General features: G+C 42.6%; 2 protein-coding genes across 6 annotated transcripts in view; both read right to left on the reverse strand.

Moving 5' to 3' along the window:
- The window catches only part of LOC123580628 (interleukin 18 receptor accessory protein), a 34,479-nt gene extending 27,329 nt beyond the window's left edge, over positions 1-7,150 (reverse strand). For both annotated transcript variants that reach the window (XM_045445574.1, XM_045445573.1), the window contains exons 1-3: positions 7,063-7,150; positions 6,767-6,971; positions 5,169-5,272 (exon numbers count right to left, since the gene is read on the reverse strand). The gene's annotated coding sequence lies outside the window, so the exon portion shown is untranslated. The remainder of the gene's footprint in view (positions 1-5,168; positions 5,273-6,766; positions 6,972-7,062) is intronic.
- A 9,490-nt stretch (positions 7,151-16,640) lies between these two features.
- The window catches only part of IL18R1 (interleukin 18 receptor 1), a 39,731-nt gene continuing 34,939 nt past the window's right edge, over positions 16,641-21,432 (reverse strand). For all 4 annotated transcript variants that reach the window (XM_045445576.1, XM_045445578.1, XM_045445577.1 and 1 more), the window contains 2 exons: positions 19,159-19,317; positions 16,641-17,380 (listed from right to left, as the gene is read on the reverse strand). In XM_045445576.1, the coding sequence (XP_045301532.1) occupies positions 17,025-17,380; positions 19,159-19,317 (515 nt within the window). In that variant the 3' untranslated portion in view covers positions 16,641-17,024. The remainder of the gene's footprint in view (positions 17,381-19,158; positions 19,318-21,432) is intronic.

A 21,432-nucleotide genomic window follows, 5' to 3' on the forward strand; every position in this document is an offset into this window, starting at 1 on the left:
CCTGGGTGGCTCAGTCGGTTAAGCGTCCGACTTCAACTCAGGTCACAATCTTGCGGTCTGTGAGTTTGAGCCCCGCGTCAGGCTCTGGGCTGACGGCTCAGAGCCTGGAGCTGCTTCGGATTCTGTGTCTCCCTCTCTCTCTGACCCTCTCCCGTTCATACTCTGTCTCTCTCTGTCTTAAAAATAAAAAAAATAAAACACTAATCCTATTTATGAAGGCTCCACCCTTATGACCTAAGCACCTTCCAAAGGCCCTACCTCCTAATACTCATTATTAGTGATATCATCTTTAGAGGTTAAAATGCCAACATATGAATTTGGGGAAGAACACATTCAGACCAGAATAGTGTGTGTAATATTTGATTGTTGTTTAATGTTGTTTTGAGCAGAGAATAAAAGTAAATTTTTTTTATATGACTGTTTCCATCTGTCCTTTTAGAGTCCTGAACTATTGTCACTAATGTAAAAATTACTCTGTATTACTCTGTGGGTTACTCTTGGGGTGGTAGGTATAAGAAAACTTATCCCTGAGTTTTGTCAAAGAATTCCCCCTAAGACACTCCCATACTTTAGGCTCCCAAAGAGCCTAAAGTCTTAAGCTCTTTAAAGTTGGGAGAGGGGGTGGACAAAATAAACAGTAAAGTCCCTGTCCTCAAGGATCTGTCACAATGTGAAAAACAATGTTGTTGTTGTTTTTTCATTTTGAATTCTTTGTTTTATTTTTTAAATTTCATTGACACTTTTATTTCACGTCAAAAACATGTTTTGTGAGAACAATGTTAAATAAAAAAATTTTACTGACACTTACTGTAAGTAACAGTAAGAAATACTTTTATTCAAAACTATTGCAATAGGGTAGAGAAATCAAGCTCAACTCAGAATAGAGCAAGGATGAGGGAGAATTTATAGTCAAAGAGCTAGGTGAGGGGGTCAGGGGATGGAAAGTTACTCAAGAGACATTAAGGGTAGAGAGATTCTTACTAAATGGATCTAACGGAGTTCTTGCTCAAGGTGAATCAAGGGCTTAGATATCAAGGATGGGAGTAGAGGACTTTGATCACTATCAAGGTAGAAGGATGATTTAGCAGGACACTTTGCTAAGACGGGTCTAGGCAGACCAAACATATGACTGGGGCCAGGGTGGAGGCCTGGTGGAGAAGAGGTCTCAGAGGAGCTGGACTAAAGTTTGGTCAAGAAGAGACCCTTTGTCAGGATGCCCATGTGGCTTAGTAAGTTAATATCCAGCTTCAGCTCAGGTCATGATCTCACGGTTCATGAGTGAGTTTGAGTCCCAAGTCGGGATCTGTGCTGACAATGCAGAGCCTGCTTCAGATTCTGTCTCCCTCTGTCTCTCTCTGTCCCTCCCCCTGCTCATGTTTTCTCTCTCTCTCTCTCTCTCTCTCTCTCTCTCTTTCTCTCTCTCTAAAATAAATATACAGTCAAAAAAGAAAGAGAAGAGTGTCTTTGTCAACATAAACATGCAAATAAGCAATACAGAAGAATGCATTACAGAAATAAATACAGTGATGACAGAAAAGAAAAAGTGAAAAGGAAGGAAGAAAAGACAGAAAAGAAAAGAAAGAAGAAAGAAAGAAAGAAAGAAAGAAAGAAAGAAAGAGGGAGAGAGAGGAAGGAAGGAAGAGAAAGGAAAGAAAGGTTACATGAAATGTCACTTGGCCCCTTTAAAAGTCTCCCCGCAATATCCATATTCTTTAGGAAGCTGACAAAATCAATCTCTTTCTCTTTCAACATCTAACTAGCCAACCAAGTTCCTCTCCTCACCCCTCCCTGCCTTGCTGCCCTTCCTGCAACCACTGCCTCCACTCCCCAACTTGCCCAGGACCTTTCTTTCCAGGTATTCCCATGTTTTCTCATAAATAAATGCTTGACTTTCCTCATCTTATGAAATTCTTCATTTCAACCAGTTTCCAACACACACACACACACACGAACACACGGCATATCTCCAACATTTTCTGATGCAGGAGGAGAAAGTGATTTTAATATCTATAATTTTTTGTCAATAATTACTGTTTCCCTAACAGAAATAGTGGGCTTGAGCTGTCTTTGGGGATCCAGTTGGAGCATTGCGAAGACAGCTGGGTAGGACTCAGAAATGCTTCTGTGGGGTGCCTGGGTGGCTAAGTTGGTTAAGCGTCCCACCTTGACTCAGGTCAAGATCTCATGGTTCATGAGTTCAAGCCCCGCATCAGGCTCTTCCTTGACAGTGTGGAAACTGCGTGGGATTCTCTCTTTCTTCCCCTTCCCCCCTCAAAATAAACAATTAAACTTAAAAAATGCTTCTGGGGGGGGCGCCTGGGTGGCGCAGTCGGTTAAGCGTCCGACTTCAGCCAGGTCACGATCTCGCAGTCCGTGAGTTCGAGCCCCGCGTCGGGCTCTGGGCTGATGGCTCAAAGCCTGGAGCCTGTTTCCGATTCTGTGTCTCCCTCTCTCTCTGCCCCTCCCCCGTTCATGCTCTGTCTCTCTCTGTCCCAAAAATAAATAAACGTTGAAAAAAAAAATTAAAAAAAAATGCTTCTGGGGGTCAGCAGCATGGGGAAGCATTCAAGCCAGGAGCATCTGTAAGCTGCCAGGAAAGGGCAGACAGATTTCCCTAAAGAACACCGGCCTGGCAAGGGTGGGTCAGGGCTAAGGATGAAATGAAATAAGCCAAAAAAGGAAGAGAAGAAACGGAACACAGAGGCCATCTTCATCCTAAGCACAGAGAGAGTCTGCAAGGAAGATGGGATGTTAGTGTCAGAAGCTACCGAGTAGGCACAAAATGGACTGAGAAATGTCCTCTGGCCTTGGCTCCAATAGATCAGATCAGCTTGGGCAGGGGCCGGGGCTGAGTTGACAGAGAGCCGGGCAAGAAAAAGAAGTACTGGGAGGAATGTGAGGGGTGGGGACAAGCCGTGAAGTCCACAGGCTGCACACGCTGCACGGAGACGCCAGAGGTGGTGTTTGAGCGCTTGTGGACAAGGGCAGAGCGTATACGCCATTTAGGGGAGTGAGTTTGCAGGCTAGCAGGTCAGAGTGAGGAATTAGGAAGCGATAGAATCCCCAAAACCACGGAGAAACCAGGACTGGGTAGGAGGCACGTGGCCATGCATAGCAGTAAGGTCCATTCAGACCAGTTTGCCCAGGTGGGGACCAGAGCACAGGATGTTTCCACCTGGCCACTGACCTGCTGAGAAGAGAGTGTGCTCAGGGGGCAAGAGGCTTCAGGAGACGGTGGAGCACCTTGAAGGGAGCCAGGCACAGGGACTAGAGTCACTGCTTTGTTTATCCCCATTGGTGGCTCTTTTTTTTTTTTTTTTTTAATTTTTTTTCCAACGTTTATTTATTTTTGGGACAGAGAGAGACAGAGCATGAACGGGGGAGGGGCAGAGAGAGAGGGAGACACAGAATCGGAAACAGGCTCCAGGCTCTGAGCCATCAGCCCAGAGCCCGACGCGGGGCTCGAACTCCCGGACCGCGAGATCGTGACCTGGCTGAAGTCGGACGCTTAACCGACTGCGCCACCCAGGCGCCCCTTGGTGGCTCTTTTCATACAGACTGTGGTCGAGGAAAAAGGCAAGATCAGCAACTGCCTTTTAAGATGTGGCCTCCCCTTCGCCTTTCTTCCCTTTGCCTCATAGAATAATCTCTCCATCTCCAACTTCTAGAGACATCTTCCTAAAAAGCAAACCTGAGCATGCCATTTTCATGCTATAGACTTCACCAGCTCCGCTGTATGTGAGACACCGAATTCATCCCAGCCACCATTTATAAAACCCTGTGGGACTTGATTTGGCTCTCTCATGTCTTATCTTGCATTTCTTCTCCAGAGAGACCCTCTCTGGCCATTGGCGTAATAAGCTCATCCCTCCCTCCTCACCACTGTACTGGCCAGCAACCATCTTTTATTAGTCATTTTATATTTGTCTTAGTTCACGTTACCGTCTCAAAATATGTTGTTTTAAAAATTTCTTCCCCGGGGCACCTGGGTGGCTCAGTCGGTTAAGTGTCCAACTCTTTTTTTTTTATTTTTATTTTTATTATTTATTTTTTTAAATTTTTTTTTCAACGTTTATTTATTTTTGGGACAGAGAGAGACAGAGCATGAACGGGGGAGGGGCAGAGAGAGAGGGAGACACAGAATCGGAAACAGGCTCCAGGCTCCGAGCCATCAGCCCAGAGCCTGACGCGGGGCTCGAACTCACGGACCGCGAGATCGTGACCTGGCTGAAGTCGGACGCTTAACCGACTGCGCCACCCAGGCGCCCCAAGTGTCCAACTCTTGATTTTGGCTTAGATCATGATCTCACAGTTCAGTATTTGAGCCCCGTGTTGGGCTCTGGGCTGACAGCACAGAGCCTTCTTGGGATCTCTCTCTCTCTCTTTCTCTCTCTCTTTCTCTCTCTCTCTGCCTCTTCCCCGCTCATGCATGCTCTCTCCCTTTCTCTCTCTCAAAATAAATAAACTTAAAAAAAAAAAGTTCTCCCTCAACTAGAATCAAAACTCCATGCCAGTGGGAACTGAGTCTGTCTTTTCCAGCCTTCATGCTCTCTCTAGGAATAGTGGCTGGCCAACAACAAGACCTTAGTAACTCCTTGTTGGTAAGTTATTCACACCACACTGTAATTGTTATTTCATATACTGTGTTCTCCCACTAGACTGGGAGCTCCTTAAGAACAGGGATCCTGTTTCAGAAATCTTATCTTCAAATCCTTGGACAAAGCTTTGTGTATAAATCACGATCAGTTCTGTCATCCAGATAAATACAGAATACTTCGAGAGGAGTCAGAACAAATGCACATCAATCTACGTTTGACCATTAACTTGCTGTGTGACTCCAGTTAAGATACTTAGCCTCTCTCTGTACTTCAGTTTTCTTATCTGCAAAATGAATTATTTGGACTGTGTCAGTAGTCCCTTCACCTTACAGCTAGAGAATCAGAACTTCTGGGGTCTAAGATAGGAAATGTGTATTATTTTTAAGCTCCTTGGCTAGGGAACCATGAGAACATGATTGCTAATATCATTTCAGCTTTAACATTTCTGTGATTCCATGTTTGAATATCCAAAGCCTATAGCAAATTAATTACCACACCTAGCAGTCTCCAGACCTCAGAAATTTCCATCCCAACCAGAGCCAACAGAAGCTCTCTCCATGATGCACTCACCTGCTGGTCTAGGACTTCAGGTTGCCTGGAGCTCTTTCCATGCTACAGCTCTCTCTGGGACATCATTTTTCAAATTTTCTTGATTTCAAGAGTCACCTGGAATACTGATTACAAATGCAGATTTCTGGACTCTCCAAATCATATTAAATCAGATTCGCCAGGAGAACTTTGGAATCTACCTTATAAACGAGTGTCAGGACCATCACTATGGTCCAGGGAGCATCCTCGGGAAGCCCTGCTCAAGAAATAATAGAGCTTGGGGAGGTGGGTCCGGGCTGAGTTATAACAGCTGTTGTCAGCACTGGTGGCAACTGAACAACACAAAGACAAGCCTATTCTGGAAACCCCATTTATGTGGGTTAACACACTGTGTGGCTTGTTTGTCAATGTCTGATTTTGAAGACTATTTAACATCAATGTGATGATTCTCATTCCACCATCACCAAAACACTTTCACCAATCATATGGAATCACACAAGAGGCATAGTATATGCTTTATTGGGCAAGGACAACTTAATCTAAAACAGTCTGTAGAATCTCTGTTGATGGGAGTTAAAACCATGGACAGGTGTCACTGAATATAGTGCACTGCTCTCATTTATTTTCTGGTCACAGATGGGAAGATGATTGTCCTTCACGTTTTACTGATGGATCACCAAAGCTCACATTGTTTGAAATAGAAGTCCCCAATATTAATGATAATCACACATCTGGTAAGTATTAGAAGAATATTATTCCAGATTAATATTTCCAGATTCAGGGGTCCCAAAGCCTGATTATCCCATCACTACATGTTATCCTGTCACAGAAGAAGACAGGAGGCCAACAGGGCATCTTCAAGTATCTGACGTGTCTCTTCTCCATACCTGCTTTTTGAGAGCCACAATTCTTTTGTTAGAAGTTGAAGATTCCTCCGCCTCCATTGGTCAAAGCTACACCTTCAATTATCTTTGGTTGGCAATGAACTAAAATTTTTGCTGGCCTAAGTTTTTGATGAGATAAGGCGAAAGAGAGGAAAATGCTAGAGAAGGTAAGTGTCAACAGAGCTTTAGGAAGGAAAATCTTACTGCCAAAGATAAACAAAGTACTTTATAATTGCTCATAGGATCAGCAGTGACTCTACACTGAGAACACAGGTACACAGAGAGATATGGTCTAGGACAATAGTAACTGTTGAATTCAATTAATGTTATTATGATTTTCACATGGTCCATGTTAGCTTTATACCTGATTGGCTGGGAATTACAGAAAATCCAGCGTGTAGTGCCTGCTCTCACTCACTTGACCTTACGATCTTATGATCAAGCCAAGATAAGGATTAGAATTTGACAAACATCTTGAGTCCTTTTACTCTGAATCTGTCCCACAAAATGCTCAAATCATGATACATGGGTATGTTTCATAACCATCATGTTTTTATAAAGTGAAGACTCCACAGATAGGAAGATCTCAATTTTCTTAGATGGCAATCTGTTATTTAAAAATCTCGTGAAAAGGAATTGTGTGAGAAATTCACTTTGAAAATTATTTAAGTTCTTTTCTCAACTTACGTTTTCTGGTTAGGAAATCTAGTGGGAAAAAAATGTACCAATTCTTACCTTATTTTCTGTGCTGAAGACAGAAAAAAAGAGGAAGGAACTTCAAGTCCTTATTTCAGTAACTGCTGGCTTTTGCATCCGAAGAACGTGTAAATGATATCCATTTTCAAAGGATTCTACTATTATTTCTTCCTAGCCAGAGGAATATCTGGAGAACATGCAACAGCCGTTTGGCTCACACATGCTTGGAAATAATGAGTTATACCTGGAGGACAAAAGAAAACTTTTATTAGTTTGCAAATGACCATCGTCTTTGCCAAATCCGTGATCACACAGAGAAAAATCAAATTAACTACCTGTATCAGTAGAAGGAAATGTACTGAAGATGAAGCATCTGAAACTCTTCTCTGACCCACCTCCTCGACTAGATAAGGTTTGTGGTCAGGTTTAGTTCAAAGAATGAGTAAGCCTGTTTCCTTTACAGGGATTTCCTGTAAAGAATATAGCACTCAATTTCTCAACTTTGTTGTTTTTTTTTTGTGTTTTTTTTTTTTCGTCTTGTAACACTAACCTCTGAAAGTGTAACCCTTAAGACATAAACTTAGGCCTTTCTTATGACTAACTTATTAACTCTGGAAAAGGAAAAAATAGTATCTCTCTGACACTCTTTACATAAAGCAATAATTTATTGACAGAGAGGAAATACATTTAAAGTTTAAAATCACCAAGGTTTTCGGGACCTGTTCATTAATATAGAAAGCTTCAAAATATAACATATAATTAAGAGCACCACTATTCCTTTGATAGAACAACTAAAATCACTTTTGTAAGGATCCTGAGACCACACGGTCCGAAAGAGCTCTGCCTAGAAAGCATGTTGGTTAAGCCTTGATATTGGCTTCCCTTGAGAGTCTCATATTCTTTTTTTTTTTTTTCTTAAGTTTATTTATTTTGAGTGAGGGAGAGAATGAGCCAGGGAGGGGCAGAGAGAGAGAAGGAGAGAGAGAATCCCAAGCAGGCTCTGTGCTGGCAGTGCTGAGCCTGACGTGGGGCTTGATCTCAAGAATCGTGAGATCATGACCTGAGCTGAAATCAAGGGTTGGACGCCTGACTGACTGAGCCACCCAGGTGCCCTAAGAGTCTCATATTCTAAGAAAGATAAGGCTGATTCATCTGAGCGCAGCAGAGCCCCACGACCACCTCTACACATAACTGGAGGAGAACATAAAACACAAGTAAAGACTAAGTTCACTTTGGGATGAAGGCAAAACAAGTGTTTACCTGCGGTTAGGGTAGAAGAGGGCATTAGCAATTATAGCCGGGAATGAGCCCTCAAATGTACCCGCCACTAATCATAAATCTGTGTGGGATTCCAAGAGAATGTGACTGTTCATTTGTCTGTTTGTTTTTCAGACCTGTTGCAGGAGAGATCATAGGAAGCAGCTGAAAGGCATGTAGAACTCCAGGCTCCCAGTGTCCTATGGGGGCAACACACTGATGAGAAGAAAGGCAGGAGACCTGGAGGCTGGGAAAAGGATGGAATGCTGGGGGCCAGCATGGAAGGAGAAAGTTCGACATGAGGCGATGTTTATGACAGGTATTCAATAGCTTTTGAATTTTTTTTAATGTTTATTTATTTTTGACAGAGAGAGAGAGAGAGAGAGAGAGAACATGAGCAAGGGAGGGGCAGAGAGAGAGGGAGACACAGAATCCGAAGCAGGCTCTAGGCTCTGAGCTGTCAGCACAGAGCCCGACGTGGGGCTCGAACGCACAGACCGCGAGATCGTGACCCGAGCCGAAGTAGGACGCTCAACCGACTAGGCCACCCAGGCGCCCCTTCAATAACTTTTGAATTGAACTGGATTTGAGTCATGTGGAAGTAGAAGCAGTCTTTCTGAAGTTTCAGAACCCTAACGCAGACCTCGGTACTGAATTTGATCACCTGAATAAAATTTGAACAGGCTTGCAGTTGATGAACTATCCTGTATGGGCCTTCCTCTCTCCCCATCGTGTACATTCTGCTTTACATGCCCAGAAGTTGAGTCTATGAGCAACACCCAGTGTTCATCCCGATAAGTACCCAATAAGCTTTTCATTTTGATGAGGTCCCAATAGTTCATTTTTGCTTTTGTTTCCCTGGCCTCCTGAGACGTGTTGAGTAAGAAGCCGCTGCCGCCAAGGTCAAAGAGGTTTTTGCCTGCTTTCTCCTCGAGCACGTTGATGGCTTCCTGTCTTACATTGAGGTCTTTCACCAATTTTGAGTTTATCTTTGTGTCTGGTGTAAGAAAGTGGTGCGTGTTTCTTTCTTCCTGATGAACTTTATAATTAGCATGATTAACTCCGTATGATTTTATTCATATGTGGAACTGGAGGAACTTAACAGGAGACCATGGGGGAAGAGAAGGGGATGAAATAGTTTTAAACAGAGAGGGAGGGAGGCAAACCATAGGAGACTCTTAAATACAGAGAACAATGCGCTGCGCTAGTTTGCATTCCCACCAACAGTGCAACAGCGTTTCCATTTCTCTACATCCTCACCATCATTTGTTGTTCCCTGAGTTGTTAATTTTGGCCACTCTGACCACTGTGAGATGGTATCTCAGTTTTTTAAGAAGGTGGGGTGGTAGAGAAGCCTTACCCCATACAAAGAGAGAAAGTACAGGGGCAGGGCAAAAGAAAAGAAAAAAAATTGACCAGGCAGAGAATCAGAGAAGCTATATGGCTTAATCCAGAGAGAGAGAGAGAGAGAGAGAGAGGAAAATAAAGAAGGAGATACAGAAGCAGTGTAAAAAGAATAGATTAAGGGGCGCCTGGGTGGCTCAGTCGGTTAAGCAGCCGACTTCGGCTCAGGTCATGATCTCGCGGTCTGTGAGTTCGAGCCCCGTGTCGGGAGCCTGGAGCCTGTTTCAGATTCTGTGTCTCCCTCTCTCTGACCCTCCCTCATTCATGCTTTGTCTTTCTCTGTCTCAAAAATAAACGTTAAAAAAAAAAAATTTAAAAAAGAATAGATTTAAAATGTCTGCTTAAACAAAACAACAACCAGAATAACTAGACTAGAAAAGGGAAGAAATAAGAGGAGGAAAAGGAAGGAAAAAATATATATAGGTATATATACGTATGTATACGTATATATATTCTATAATACTATATTACATGTTTATAATATGATATGATATGATATGATATGATATGATATGATATGATATAATGTGTGTGTGTGTGTGTGTGTGTATAAAATAGGAATTGACCAAGAATCAAATCAGAAAATGCAAAACTGCTGGACTGATACCTTGGAACTGGTGGCCTGGAGGAGGGGCTGTCTGGTTTGGTCAATGTCAATCTAGCTCTGGTAGATAAGCAGTTACCAGACGTAGGAGGTCCCGCCTCCACTGTGGGCCCCTTGTCCGGTGCCTGAAGCCCCACCTCGTTGGTGATGGGGAGAAAAGCGGCAACACCCCAGCCTCCCCTCCCCAGACCAGGTGTCCCAGACCACTCTGTTCAGGCTGTCCTCACAGTGCCATGGGCACGAGCCGGCCGGTTCTGTTCTGCTCCACAGTCTCCCGTGCCTCCCAGGATGCTCGGCTGGGATTCAAACCCTGATGTCTTAAAGGATCCTGCTCCACGTGCCCTGGGCCCCGGGTAGTGCCACTCTGCCCCACGGACAAAGGGCCTCTGGCTGGGTGGCGTCTGCAGGGTCTTTTGTCCTTGGAGCGGCTATATGCCTTCTTGCCACAGCTCTCAAAGAAGGGCATTACTCTCTCTTACTGCGCCTGTGAGCTCATGAATGAGCCCAGGACTGGCTCCCTTCCTTCCCAGGCACTGCAACAGGGAAGCAGGCCCCAGTCCAGAGAAAGTCCCGCAACCCTGGATCACGTTAGAAATTGGTTCTTTGTTTTTTTTTTTGTTTTTTTTTTTTTTCCATTCCCCAGTCCATGGTTTTCTCTGGTCCAAATACAGTCCTACACTTCCACAGCCTCTCTTTCTCTTCTTTTTTGTCTCTCCACAGAAGGGGATCCCTCCCCTCCGTTCCTACACCACCAATTCGCAATCATGTACCTATGGCCCGCCAACTTGTCCCTGTGGTCCCCTGGAGATTTTTCTGTTACTTTGTAGCCCAGATGCCTGGAATTCCAAGTCTTCTGGCCTCAACACTGTCGTGTTTGAGGGATGAGGGAACTTTGGGTCCCCCTACTTCTCCGTCATGTTGGCTCCTCCCAAAGATTTAAATTTTAAAAAGTGAACCTATACAAATATTGGAAGAATGGGTAAATTCTCTCTATAATCAGGAAATGGGTAAATGCCAATAGCAAAATAGAAAGACAAGTGATAAATTGGAAAAACAAAATACTTGCAACATACATTGCAGTGCCTTAAGGCCTTCTATGTAAAGAAGTTCCAACAACAGAGATGAAAAAGATCAATGCCTTTGCAGAAAAATTGGCAGAAGCTAAGGGATAATTACCCCTTACATTGCTAATGGGAATACCAAATGAGAATCCCTGTGAAAAGGAAGTTGGCCATATTAGGCCAAAGTATGCATGCATTGCCCTCTGACACAGAGATCCTACATCTAGGAATATATCCCCCAAATATTCTAGGGAAAATGTGAAAAGATGTATGCATAAGACTACTGTTTACAACGGTATCTAAAATTGCAAAAAACTGGAAACATTTGATACTGGCCAAATAAACTGTAGTACAGCCACACAGTGGTGTATCATGTAGCTATAAGAATGAGAAATAGCACCATAGGCAATTAGGCAGTGATTCTGGAATATATTCTGAAATGGGAAAATAGGGTGGAAAAATTGCTTCTAATATCCTACCATTTGTCTGTATGAAGGGAGGGGATTTAAATATGTATGCATTTTTATTGACATTAAAAATGGAAGGCTACATTGACATTTTTAGAAAGCCTTGCCTATAGGGGAAAGAGCAGACAAATAGGGAAGGGAATAGAAACTGGAATTTTCTGCATATACCTTGTTTTGTAGATTGGCTCTAGAAGGCTGTAGCTATTTCTGCATTATTATAAAACAAAACAAAATTTTAAAAAGCAAACCCTAAAAATCGAAATCAAAGGAATCGAACTGTTTATTGGGTTGACAAAACGGTATCAAGAGGAATAATTCCAAATGGTTCTATATCATAAAAGCCTGACTTTATTATATTCTGATGGGATATTCCGAAGGTATAAAATACTACCCCCCAAAAAATCTCGAACTGTTTTTACTAAACAAAATGTATATGGCTGTGTTAGTATTATGAATTGTTCTGAGGCCATTATGTTTATTGTGGGGTAAAGCAAATTAATAATGACGTCGGTTCTGGAGGACTCAGGTGCCCAGAAGCAAGTGGCTTTTCCAGCCCTTGGCAATTCCACAGTATGGGGCTTTCCCTCAACTTAGACTATAGACTAGGTCAGGAACTGGCAGCTGTAAGCAGGAGCTTCCAGATTTGGCAGATTTCTTCCTGTCTATGGCAGGATCAGCAGCTCCTTTGGTAGCCCGATGCCTTGTGACTTTGGAAGATGTTCTTGGAAGATGAGCCTAAGGTCGGTTTCTTTTCCTCTCTAAGCAATTCTAGAATTGTCTCTGTTTAAGATTTTTTAAAAAATTTTTTGAATGTTTATTTATCTTTGAGAGAGTGGGAGAGACAGAGCTCAAGGAAGGGAGGGGCAGAGAGAGGGAGACACAGAATCCATAGCAGGCTCCAGGCTCTGAGCTGTCCACACATAGCCTGAGGTAGGGCTTCAACGCATGAACTGTGAGATCATGACCTGAATCGAAGTGGGAGGCTTAACCGACAGAGCCACCCAGGCTCCCCCAGCCATCTATGTTTAAACTAGCTAAAGAAGATTATGTCCATTACATCTAAAGCATGACCCATTCAGAGATACTTTATTTTGTTAAATAAAATCGTTATGTGCAACCTCAACATAAAAATGGGTAAAAGCAATGTTGCACTGATTGAACTATCTTGAAGGCATGGCAGTGGGAAGAGAGCTAGGGGAAGCTCACCTGTTTCCCCCTCACTCCACCCTGCTGCCCAGGATGGTCCCTAAGGCACCATGAGGAGCCCTAGGACTCCCCAAACACAATCTGGAAGTCTATTCTTAACATGTTCGCTATTAATTATTAAGCACACACATCACATTATAGATCTTGATATATGAATGGGTATAACATAAATTACATTGCCTGGTTCTGTATGAGCCACCACAACATAGGCTGTAAAGAGACAACAGCTTGACGTCACAAACCTCACACAGAAATGGAGACGTTAGTTTCAGAGCCCCCAGCCTGGACTGTGATCATTATCAGCGTAGCACACGGGATGGACCCAGTGTCCCACCCATGGCACACATAAACCGTTTCCTGTTAGATCTGTGGCTTGGTCACCCTTTGAAGAGCCCTCCAGTGCTCCTGAGCCCATCTCTTAGAGTTGCTTCTGCTCAGGAAGTTGGCCTCCTCGGAGGTTGGGTATCCTCCCTCAGATCTGCCTTGAGCACTGGGTTCGCCAGTGTCTTGCTTTAGGCAAGTATGTTGACAGCTGGAGGGAAGTTCACCCCCTGTGTGCCTGGCCAACAGTCCTGGCCAACCATCAGCATCAGCATAGCATGAGCTCCTAGTACCCGCCAGAGGCCCAACTCCCTGTACCTTGGCAGATGCCACAGCAGACATGCTCCAGTCAACTGTACACTTTCATCCTGTGAGGGCTGGAGTGCCATTTGTCCCCTCCATCCTTACCCTAGTGTCCTAGAAGAAAGACTGAAGAGCCTTCATATTCTTTTGTCCTCCTTGGAGGTAGTCCTAAGCAGCCACGCTTCCTCTCTGCAGGCCGTGTCCTAGACTCCCCTAGTATAAGTTGCCTTCCCGGGAAAGTGCCAGCACTTCCAAAAACTCATCTCAAGACTCACTGCCCAACAGGCAATTCCAAAGAGAAGAGATGATACACCTGTCTGCCCCTGCCTGTCACACTAGCTAGTCGTGTGACCTGGGTCAATCCCCGGACTTACCCCGTTCCTGGCTTTGGACTATGTGGGTAATAAGCTCTCTGCTTTAAAAGAATATAACTCTATGTTAATAAATGTTGCAGCACATAGTAGACATACATGGAGTATTTTATCCATCTTGGATGGCTGGCTATTCACTGATTCTCTGAAATCGACCCCACCATTTAAGGCCACCTGAATCCACAGAAGAGAATGCCATTATTCTACCAATAATAGCTATTTGTTGGTCCCAGCTGGAACTGTTTGCACTTAGACTTAAAAATATGCACGCGCGGGGCGCCTGGGTGGCGCAGTCGGTTAAGCGTCCGACTTCAGCCAGGTCACGATCTCGCGGTCCGTGAGTTCGAGCCCCGCGTCGGGCTCTGGGCTGATGGCTCAGAGCCTGGAGCCTGTTTCCAATTCTGTGTCTCCCTCTCTCTCTGCCCCTCCCCCGTTCATGCTCTGTCTCTGTCCCAAAAATAAATAAACGTTGAAAAAAAAATTAAAAAAAAATATGTACGCGAATTAACTGGCGTGTGAAGAGCTAATTCTTGTGCTGCGTATTGAGTGGCTTTGTGGCTTTGTAGAAGAGAATTCTCTTTTTGCTCCTGGATGGAAGGTAGAACGAAGAAGGTACATACAAAGTGAGTTGACATAAAAAAAAAAAAAAAAAGCAGAAGAAGATAGGTGTAGAAGTTCATTTCGAATGACCCATATCTTATTAAAACAGGTAGACATCTATATTGAGAATGAGGAAGGGGAATGTTCACCTAAGTGAAAAAAGCATCCAGAGACATTTCAAAATTAAGGGCACTGGACCAAAGGTTTATTAATGTCTTTTAAAGCATATGTTTAATGTACTCATTTAACACACTTAATGCAAAACTTAATAATAACACACTTAATATATTTTACAGCACACATAATAGAAGAGAAAAGCAAACTCAGTCTACATAGTAGAGACTCTGATGATAGCAATAACATTTCTCTTGACTGTATGTTTTCACACATAATTAAATTATTTTACTTTTTTAGCCATCCAACTAGCACACAAAGTTTTAAGCTCTCCAAAAAGCAAATCACTTTCTACCACTGAAAATCTAATAAAATCTTTTTTTTTTTTAATTTTCAGCAATATCTACCACAGCTGTTTTGTTTTTTTTTTTTCAACGTTTATTTATTTTTGGGACAGAGAGAGACAGAGCATGAACGGGGGAGAGGCAGAGAGAGAGGGAGACACAGAATCAGAAACAGGCTCCAGGCTCTGAGCCATCAGCCCAGAGCCCGACGCGGGGCTCAAACTCACGGACCGCGAGATCGTGACCTGGCTGAAGTCAGACACTTAACCGACTGCGCCACCCAGGCGCCCCTACCACAGCTGTTTTAAACAGTCTCTGGTTTAAATCTGTCTGGAACATTCAGGCTGCATCCATATAGCCTAACCAGGATTCCAGATCTACCCAAATCTTTCCTTTCTGTGTAAGGCAGATATTTGTCACTCACTCAGTGATTTCCATGGACAGCCATTATTGCTGAGGCCATCAAGAAGGCCCACAGGGCTGTGCTTGCTTTAGGGAGACAGACACATGTCTCCCATGTCAAGTTTCACGCCTCCAAGGAAGAAATCTCTTTTTCCCTATTGAGGTGCTTCTCCCATATGCTTCTCTCCGTGTGCAAATGTCCTCAAGTCAAAACCGCCTTCCTTCCAGATCTCTTTCCTTTTCCTGCTCTCTGGCTAGTATTTTAGTTCACGGCTAAATAAATGAGCTAACAATTAATGATGACAATTAATAGTGACAATTAATAATAGTAATAACAACACATGAACTATTAAGTCTGTGCCAAGAACTGTGGTAGGTACTTTATTTATTCATTTGGTTCCCCTATGAAGTAGGTACAACTACTCTACATTCCAGTTTTACAGATGAGGACACTGAGGCACAGACCAGTTAGAAAAGATTCCAGGGGCCACAGAAGTAAGTAGCTAGCACAGGATTCGAACCCCAGCATCTTGACTGCACGGCTCATGCTCGACAACCATGCCCTGCTGCCTCCACATTAACGGCATTTAAAATATATAATTAAAAAAAAAAATCAAGCAAGTAACTTTTTTTTTTTTTTCTTTTTTTTTGCTGTGGCTAATGAATACCAGTGGCTAACAGTGAATATGGAAAATCTGGTCTGGCACCATCCTGTCTATAAACATTCCTGTTCGCTAAATCAACAAATGTTTTAGACCAGTTTTGAAAGACCCTGAGAATGATTTGAATGAACATGTGTGTCTCAGCATTTGGGGAAGTTCCCTCCAAACAGGCCCAATTAAGCAAGCCCTGTGCAGTGCTTTAGGGGCGTTCCAGTAACTGCGGGTCTGCAGCTGTGGTCAGCACAGGCCGAACACGTCCTGAGGCCAAGGACTTGGCACACCTCGGTCCCCTACTCTGCACACAGCCCCACCCGCTCTCTGCCCCATCCCAGGCACTCTCCACAGTGCTTAGAGGTAGGAGGCACTGTGGGGAAGTGAAGGCACCATTGCAGTTACTACGTCACCTACAGGATCATAGAAAACGCCACTTCATCAATGAGAAAGAATGAAATATGGCCCTTTGTAGCAACATGGATGGAACTGGAGAGTGTGATGCTAAGTGAAATAAGCCATACAGAGAAAGACAGATACCATATGTTTTCACTCTTATGTGGATCCTGAGAAACTTAACAGAAACCCATGGGGGAGGGGAAAGAAAAAAAAGAGGTTAGAGTGGGAGAGAGCCAAAGCATAAGAGACTCTTAAAAACTGAGAACAAACTGAGGGTTGATGGGGGGTGGGAGGGAGGGGAGGGTGGGTGATAGGTATTGAGGGCACCTTTTGGGATGAGCACTGGGTGTTGTATGGAAACCAATTTGACAATAAACTTCATATATTGAAAAAAAAATGCCACTTCATGAACTTAAATTCCTTTAGTTCAATCATGAGCATTAAAAATGTGAAGATGTACCCTTTTTGTAGGGCGTAAGTTCCTTTGCTTTGTGCCCAGCCTCACCGTTGCTGAATATGGATTGAGAATGAGCACCTGTAGACACTTACGGAGGAGGAAGAAACAAAAGAGGTCTGTTGCTTTTGAATTCTGGGTTCCACTGGGAGCACATGACCACAGCTCAATGTTTAGTCCTATCTCTGGCAACCTAGTGATGACTTTCATCTTCAGACTGTAAGTAAGATTTTCAGAAAGCCAAATATTTTTAATAGTGCCCTTTGTTAAAAATAGGCTCCTCCGCTCCGAGCCCAGAGCGTCAAGTGCTCTTTCTTACATTTGGCTTTTCTAAAGATCAGGACTGTGAAAGAACAGGGAAGACTTCAGATTCAGTTCCACGAGGCTTGACCACTTTTGCAGGCATCAGGTACAGAAGATTCTTCCAGAACCTTGAGTTATACGACAAAGGTTTATCAGCGTTCCACTTCAGAACTCTGTGAGATTTCAAAAGCTTTAGCGATTGGGGGAAGAATGTGAAGTCACTGACAGGTGTAAATTCAATTAAGATGATTTTAATTTTCCTTTCTACCAGAGCTTCATGGAGTCCACTTTCAAGTTCATACCTGACTTCATTAGACATGTAGCTTTTACTTAGGACAATGATCAGTCTTCGGCTTTTCTCTATCAATGAGTGGATTTCATCAACAATAGCTGAAAAGGCAAGATGTGGCAAAGTAATTAAAGAGAACTAAAAGAGACAGGAGATGAAAATCATTTTGCACAGTCTAATTCTGTGTTATTTAACTTACTTCACTAGTAAGTTTTTCAAGATAAACCATTTATTCTTAATTCTATACACCTATGGAAAACAATCATCTAGAAAACAATAATGAAGTTGGCACTAATTCTATGCCACTCCCTCTTCTAAATGTTTTATGTATATCAACTTGCTAAAGCATCATAATGATCCTATGAAGAAAGTATTGTCATCACCACCATTTTACAGATGAGGAAGCCAAAGTACAGAGTGGTTAAGTAACTTGCCTGGAGTCACACAGCTCGTAAATGGCAGAATCAGAACCTAGGTGGTCTAGTTCTGGAGCACCTGTTCCTAACCATCATGCTATCTTGCTTGCCTCTCCACAGGCAGGGAGGAGCACACTAAAATCCAAATTTAAAGATTATATATCTATATATCTATATCTATATGGAGATAGATCTATATGGAGATATAGAGATAGAGATAGAGATAGAGATAGAGATGGATATCCATCCCACAGTTAGTCCAGACCAGAAGTTGACAAACATTCTTTAAAGGGCCAGATAGCGAATATTCCAGGCTTTTCACACCATCTTTGTCACACTGCTCATCTCTGCCATGTAGCTCAAAGGCAGCCACAGACAACACATGAACAGATGTCACCTTGCTGTGTTTCAACAAAGGTGACAGACTGGATCTGACCTGTGGGTGATGGGTTGCCAATTTCTGGTTTAGACCTCTACCCTTTCTCAAATAGACGTTTTAATCCAAACTAATTACAATTAAATACGCAACATTCTTTATTTTTATATAAGAACCGAGAAGAAATCTATTTAATTAATTAATTTATTAAAAATTAGTATGCTTTCTCCTTCTAATTGGTAGTATTTTCCCTTTCTCATTTGTAATCTGGGTGGGTGGGAGGGGACCACAACTATTCCTTATTTATTGCTATGTTTTCAATGCCAAGCTCAGATTTTGGCACAAGGCTGGAACTCAGTATATGTTGCATGAATGGATGATAGTGACAATGAAAATATTTATATTGTATGCTTGGTAATGCACCAGCCCCCAAAACATTCTGACGCAGATTTCAGATATGTGCTCTGGAAGACTTCAGAGAAAATATACGGAAATGTTACTAAATTTCTTGGCTTCAAACTAGAATTTGCTTCAATGTATGTTTTAGGGTTGTTTATATTCATATACTAATAAAAAACTGAATTTCATGACTAAAATCCGACATGAATCATCAATCTCCTTTTATTCACCCTTTTCTGACCGTAATTTTCACACCAATGCCAACCCAACAAAGAATAAGTATTTTCTGGTAAGAATGAACTGTGTTTATAGTGCAGAGAATCCCGTTCTGCTGTAGAAAACATTACCAAAAGAGATATTCCTACTGTGGGGCATCTCTAGATAAATGCCTCACGACAATGCCGATTCTGGGCCTGGTTCTGAAAGTGGAATGCCCTTTCCCCAAAGGTTCAGAGAAGTAGGAAGCACATTGAAGAGCCTGGGGCCCAAAGAGGTGACTCTCAGAAGTAGTGTAGTTCGCTTTTTTGTCACTACTGATTCTACTGATGTAGCTGGTCACTTTTGGTTTAGAGAATCGCGTTCATTTGTTTTTAAGGCAAAACGGGGTTGTCTTTTGTAAGGCTGAATTATTCATCTTTTACAAGGAAACTCTCTCCACCAGTTCCCTATCTTGTATTCCCTTTCTTACCTCCTCCAGGCACTACATCCCTTTCATATATGCATAACTTATACCCAAAGTGTTTCTCCAACACCCTGGGCAAAATCTCCACAGCAAAGGTGTGCTCCTCTCCATTTTCAGGTCCACATTCTTTTAGGTAAGACACAAAAGCATCGTATGTTTTCCCATCTAGGAAATAAGGTTTACTCTTTTAATTACAGTGCAAATCAAAGTTTAAGTACGAATTTGAGCAAAAGGCATGAAAAATGGGAGTGGAACCAATGAAAAGGAAAAATGAAATAGAGCATCTATCTGTACAGCATCTATAATCAAATTGTACGCATTAAATATGTACTGTTCCTTGTATATCAATTGGAGCTCAATGAAGCCATTTAAAAAAGAATAAAGAAAATATTTTTGCTAGAAAACAAATTAAAAATTAGAGCAAGAATGTTTAAACTAGGTAACCTGTAAGGTCCATCAAATATATTTTGGTTCTCGGATTCTTTTTAGACATTATTCTTTATCTATGACTTTTTAACTTGTCAAACACAAGAGACAAATTCATTATTAAAGACAAACAAAAAATAGCATCACCAAATCTCATATGCTAATCAAGCAACCAACCAGCAAATTGTTTTTTTGCATGTACATTAAGACTCCCCTTTTTGGACACTATAGAAGGATGGGGATAAATGCTAGATCCAGGAGCTCAAGGAATTTAAAGGTAGTTAAAGCCCAGAAGACCAAATATATCCTCAGTCTAGAATTGGAAAGCAAATGTCATCTTGGATTTCTTGTATCACCTAATTCTACCAGCATCCTCATATGTCCACTCTCAGAATGACTCATTGGAAAGCCAAGACAGAAACAAAGCTGAGAGTTTACATTGGCAAGTGAGAAGAGACAATAGAGGTGATTTAACAGAAGACCATGTGGGAAGGGAAGGGGAAAAAATAGTTACAAACGGAGAGGGAGGGAGGCAAACCATAAGAGACTTTTAAATAGAGAATAAACTGAAGGTTGATGGGCGGGGGATGGGGAAGAGGGGAAAATGGGTGATGGGCATTGAGGAGGGCACCTGCTGGGATGAGTACTAGGTGTTATATGTAAGTGATGGGTCCCGGGAATCTACTCCCCAAACCAAGAGCACGTGGTACTAGATGCCACTATGAAAACTTCCAGTCTGTTGAAAGGTTTTCACTGATAATAACATCTGCTCCTATTTAATTCCTGATAATGAAGCGCTTTCAGGAGGTTAAGGCGACAGAGCCAAGATGAAAGTGTTACCTAAGCAACAAAGACCATTGTACTAATTGGGTAACTACAAAATTACATACATCTCTGTCTCCTCTACCTTCATCCAATCTGTTTGAGAAGACAAAGCAGACAGACCCAACAACTTGAAAAAGTTTACAAAGAACACATTAGCAGATGCCAGGCGGTGTGACAAAACCAGCAAAACAAACAGAATCAAAACAGTCAGACACTACAGCGTGATCTCCAGGGGACACGCTTTCCGAGAAAAAGAAATTTTGAGCCAAGTCCTAAATGATACAATTGATGCTAACTGGGATTGGTAGAGGAAGAAGGGGCAGTGGGTGGGGCGTGGTCTACCCCTAAGCCGTGACAGTTTGTTAGATGGTACAGGAGTGAGATGTGTGCTTGCCTGTGTTATTGGAATCATGAACTTGCTACTGAGTTGAAAGCTAAATATCACTGGGTCCTTTATGAAAATCTAATAGGATGAAACCATTCCAGTTCCATGTTCTTTGTGGTGCCACATCATGCATGCTCAACAATTCAGCCCGGTACCTTCAATGGCTCACAAAACAACAATTTGTTTCTGGCAAAGCTTCTTCAATTCCACCTACAGCATTCAGGTTCAGCAGTTCAAGTCAGAGCCTACTGTTGATTTAAAGCAATTGGTTAGCAGAATCGCATGCATACAAAAGAAAGGATGGGGGCGCCTGAGCGGCTCAGTGGGTTAGGTGTCTGACTTTGGCTCAGATCATGATCTCCCGGTTCACGAGTTTGAGCCTTGCATTGGGCTCTGTGCTGATAGCACTTTGGATTATCTCTCTCTCCCTCTCTCTGTGTCCCTCCCCCACTTTCTCTCTCTCTCTCTCAAAATAAATGTCAACTTTAAAAAAAAAAAGAAAAGAAAGGACATTTTGGTAAAAACTGTAGAATTAATATGCATATCGGAGGTAGGAAAAGATGCTATAAAAAAAAGAGCCAGTTCCTAGTTTAATCAGTAAGTGGGTCCCCCAAGTAATTCTGTTAGATTGCTGTGAAATACAG

This window comes from Leopardus geoffroyi, chromosome A3, assembly GCF_018350155.1.
Source record: "Leopardus geoffroyi isolate Oge1 chromosome A3, O.geoffroyi_Oge1_pat1.0, whole genome shotgun sequence".
NCBI lineage: Eukaryota > Metazoa > Chordata > Mammalia > Carnivora > Felidae > Leopardus > Leopardus geoffroyi.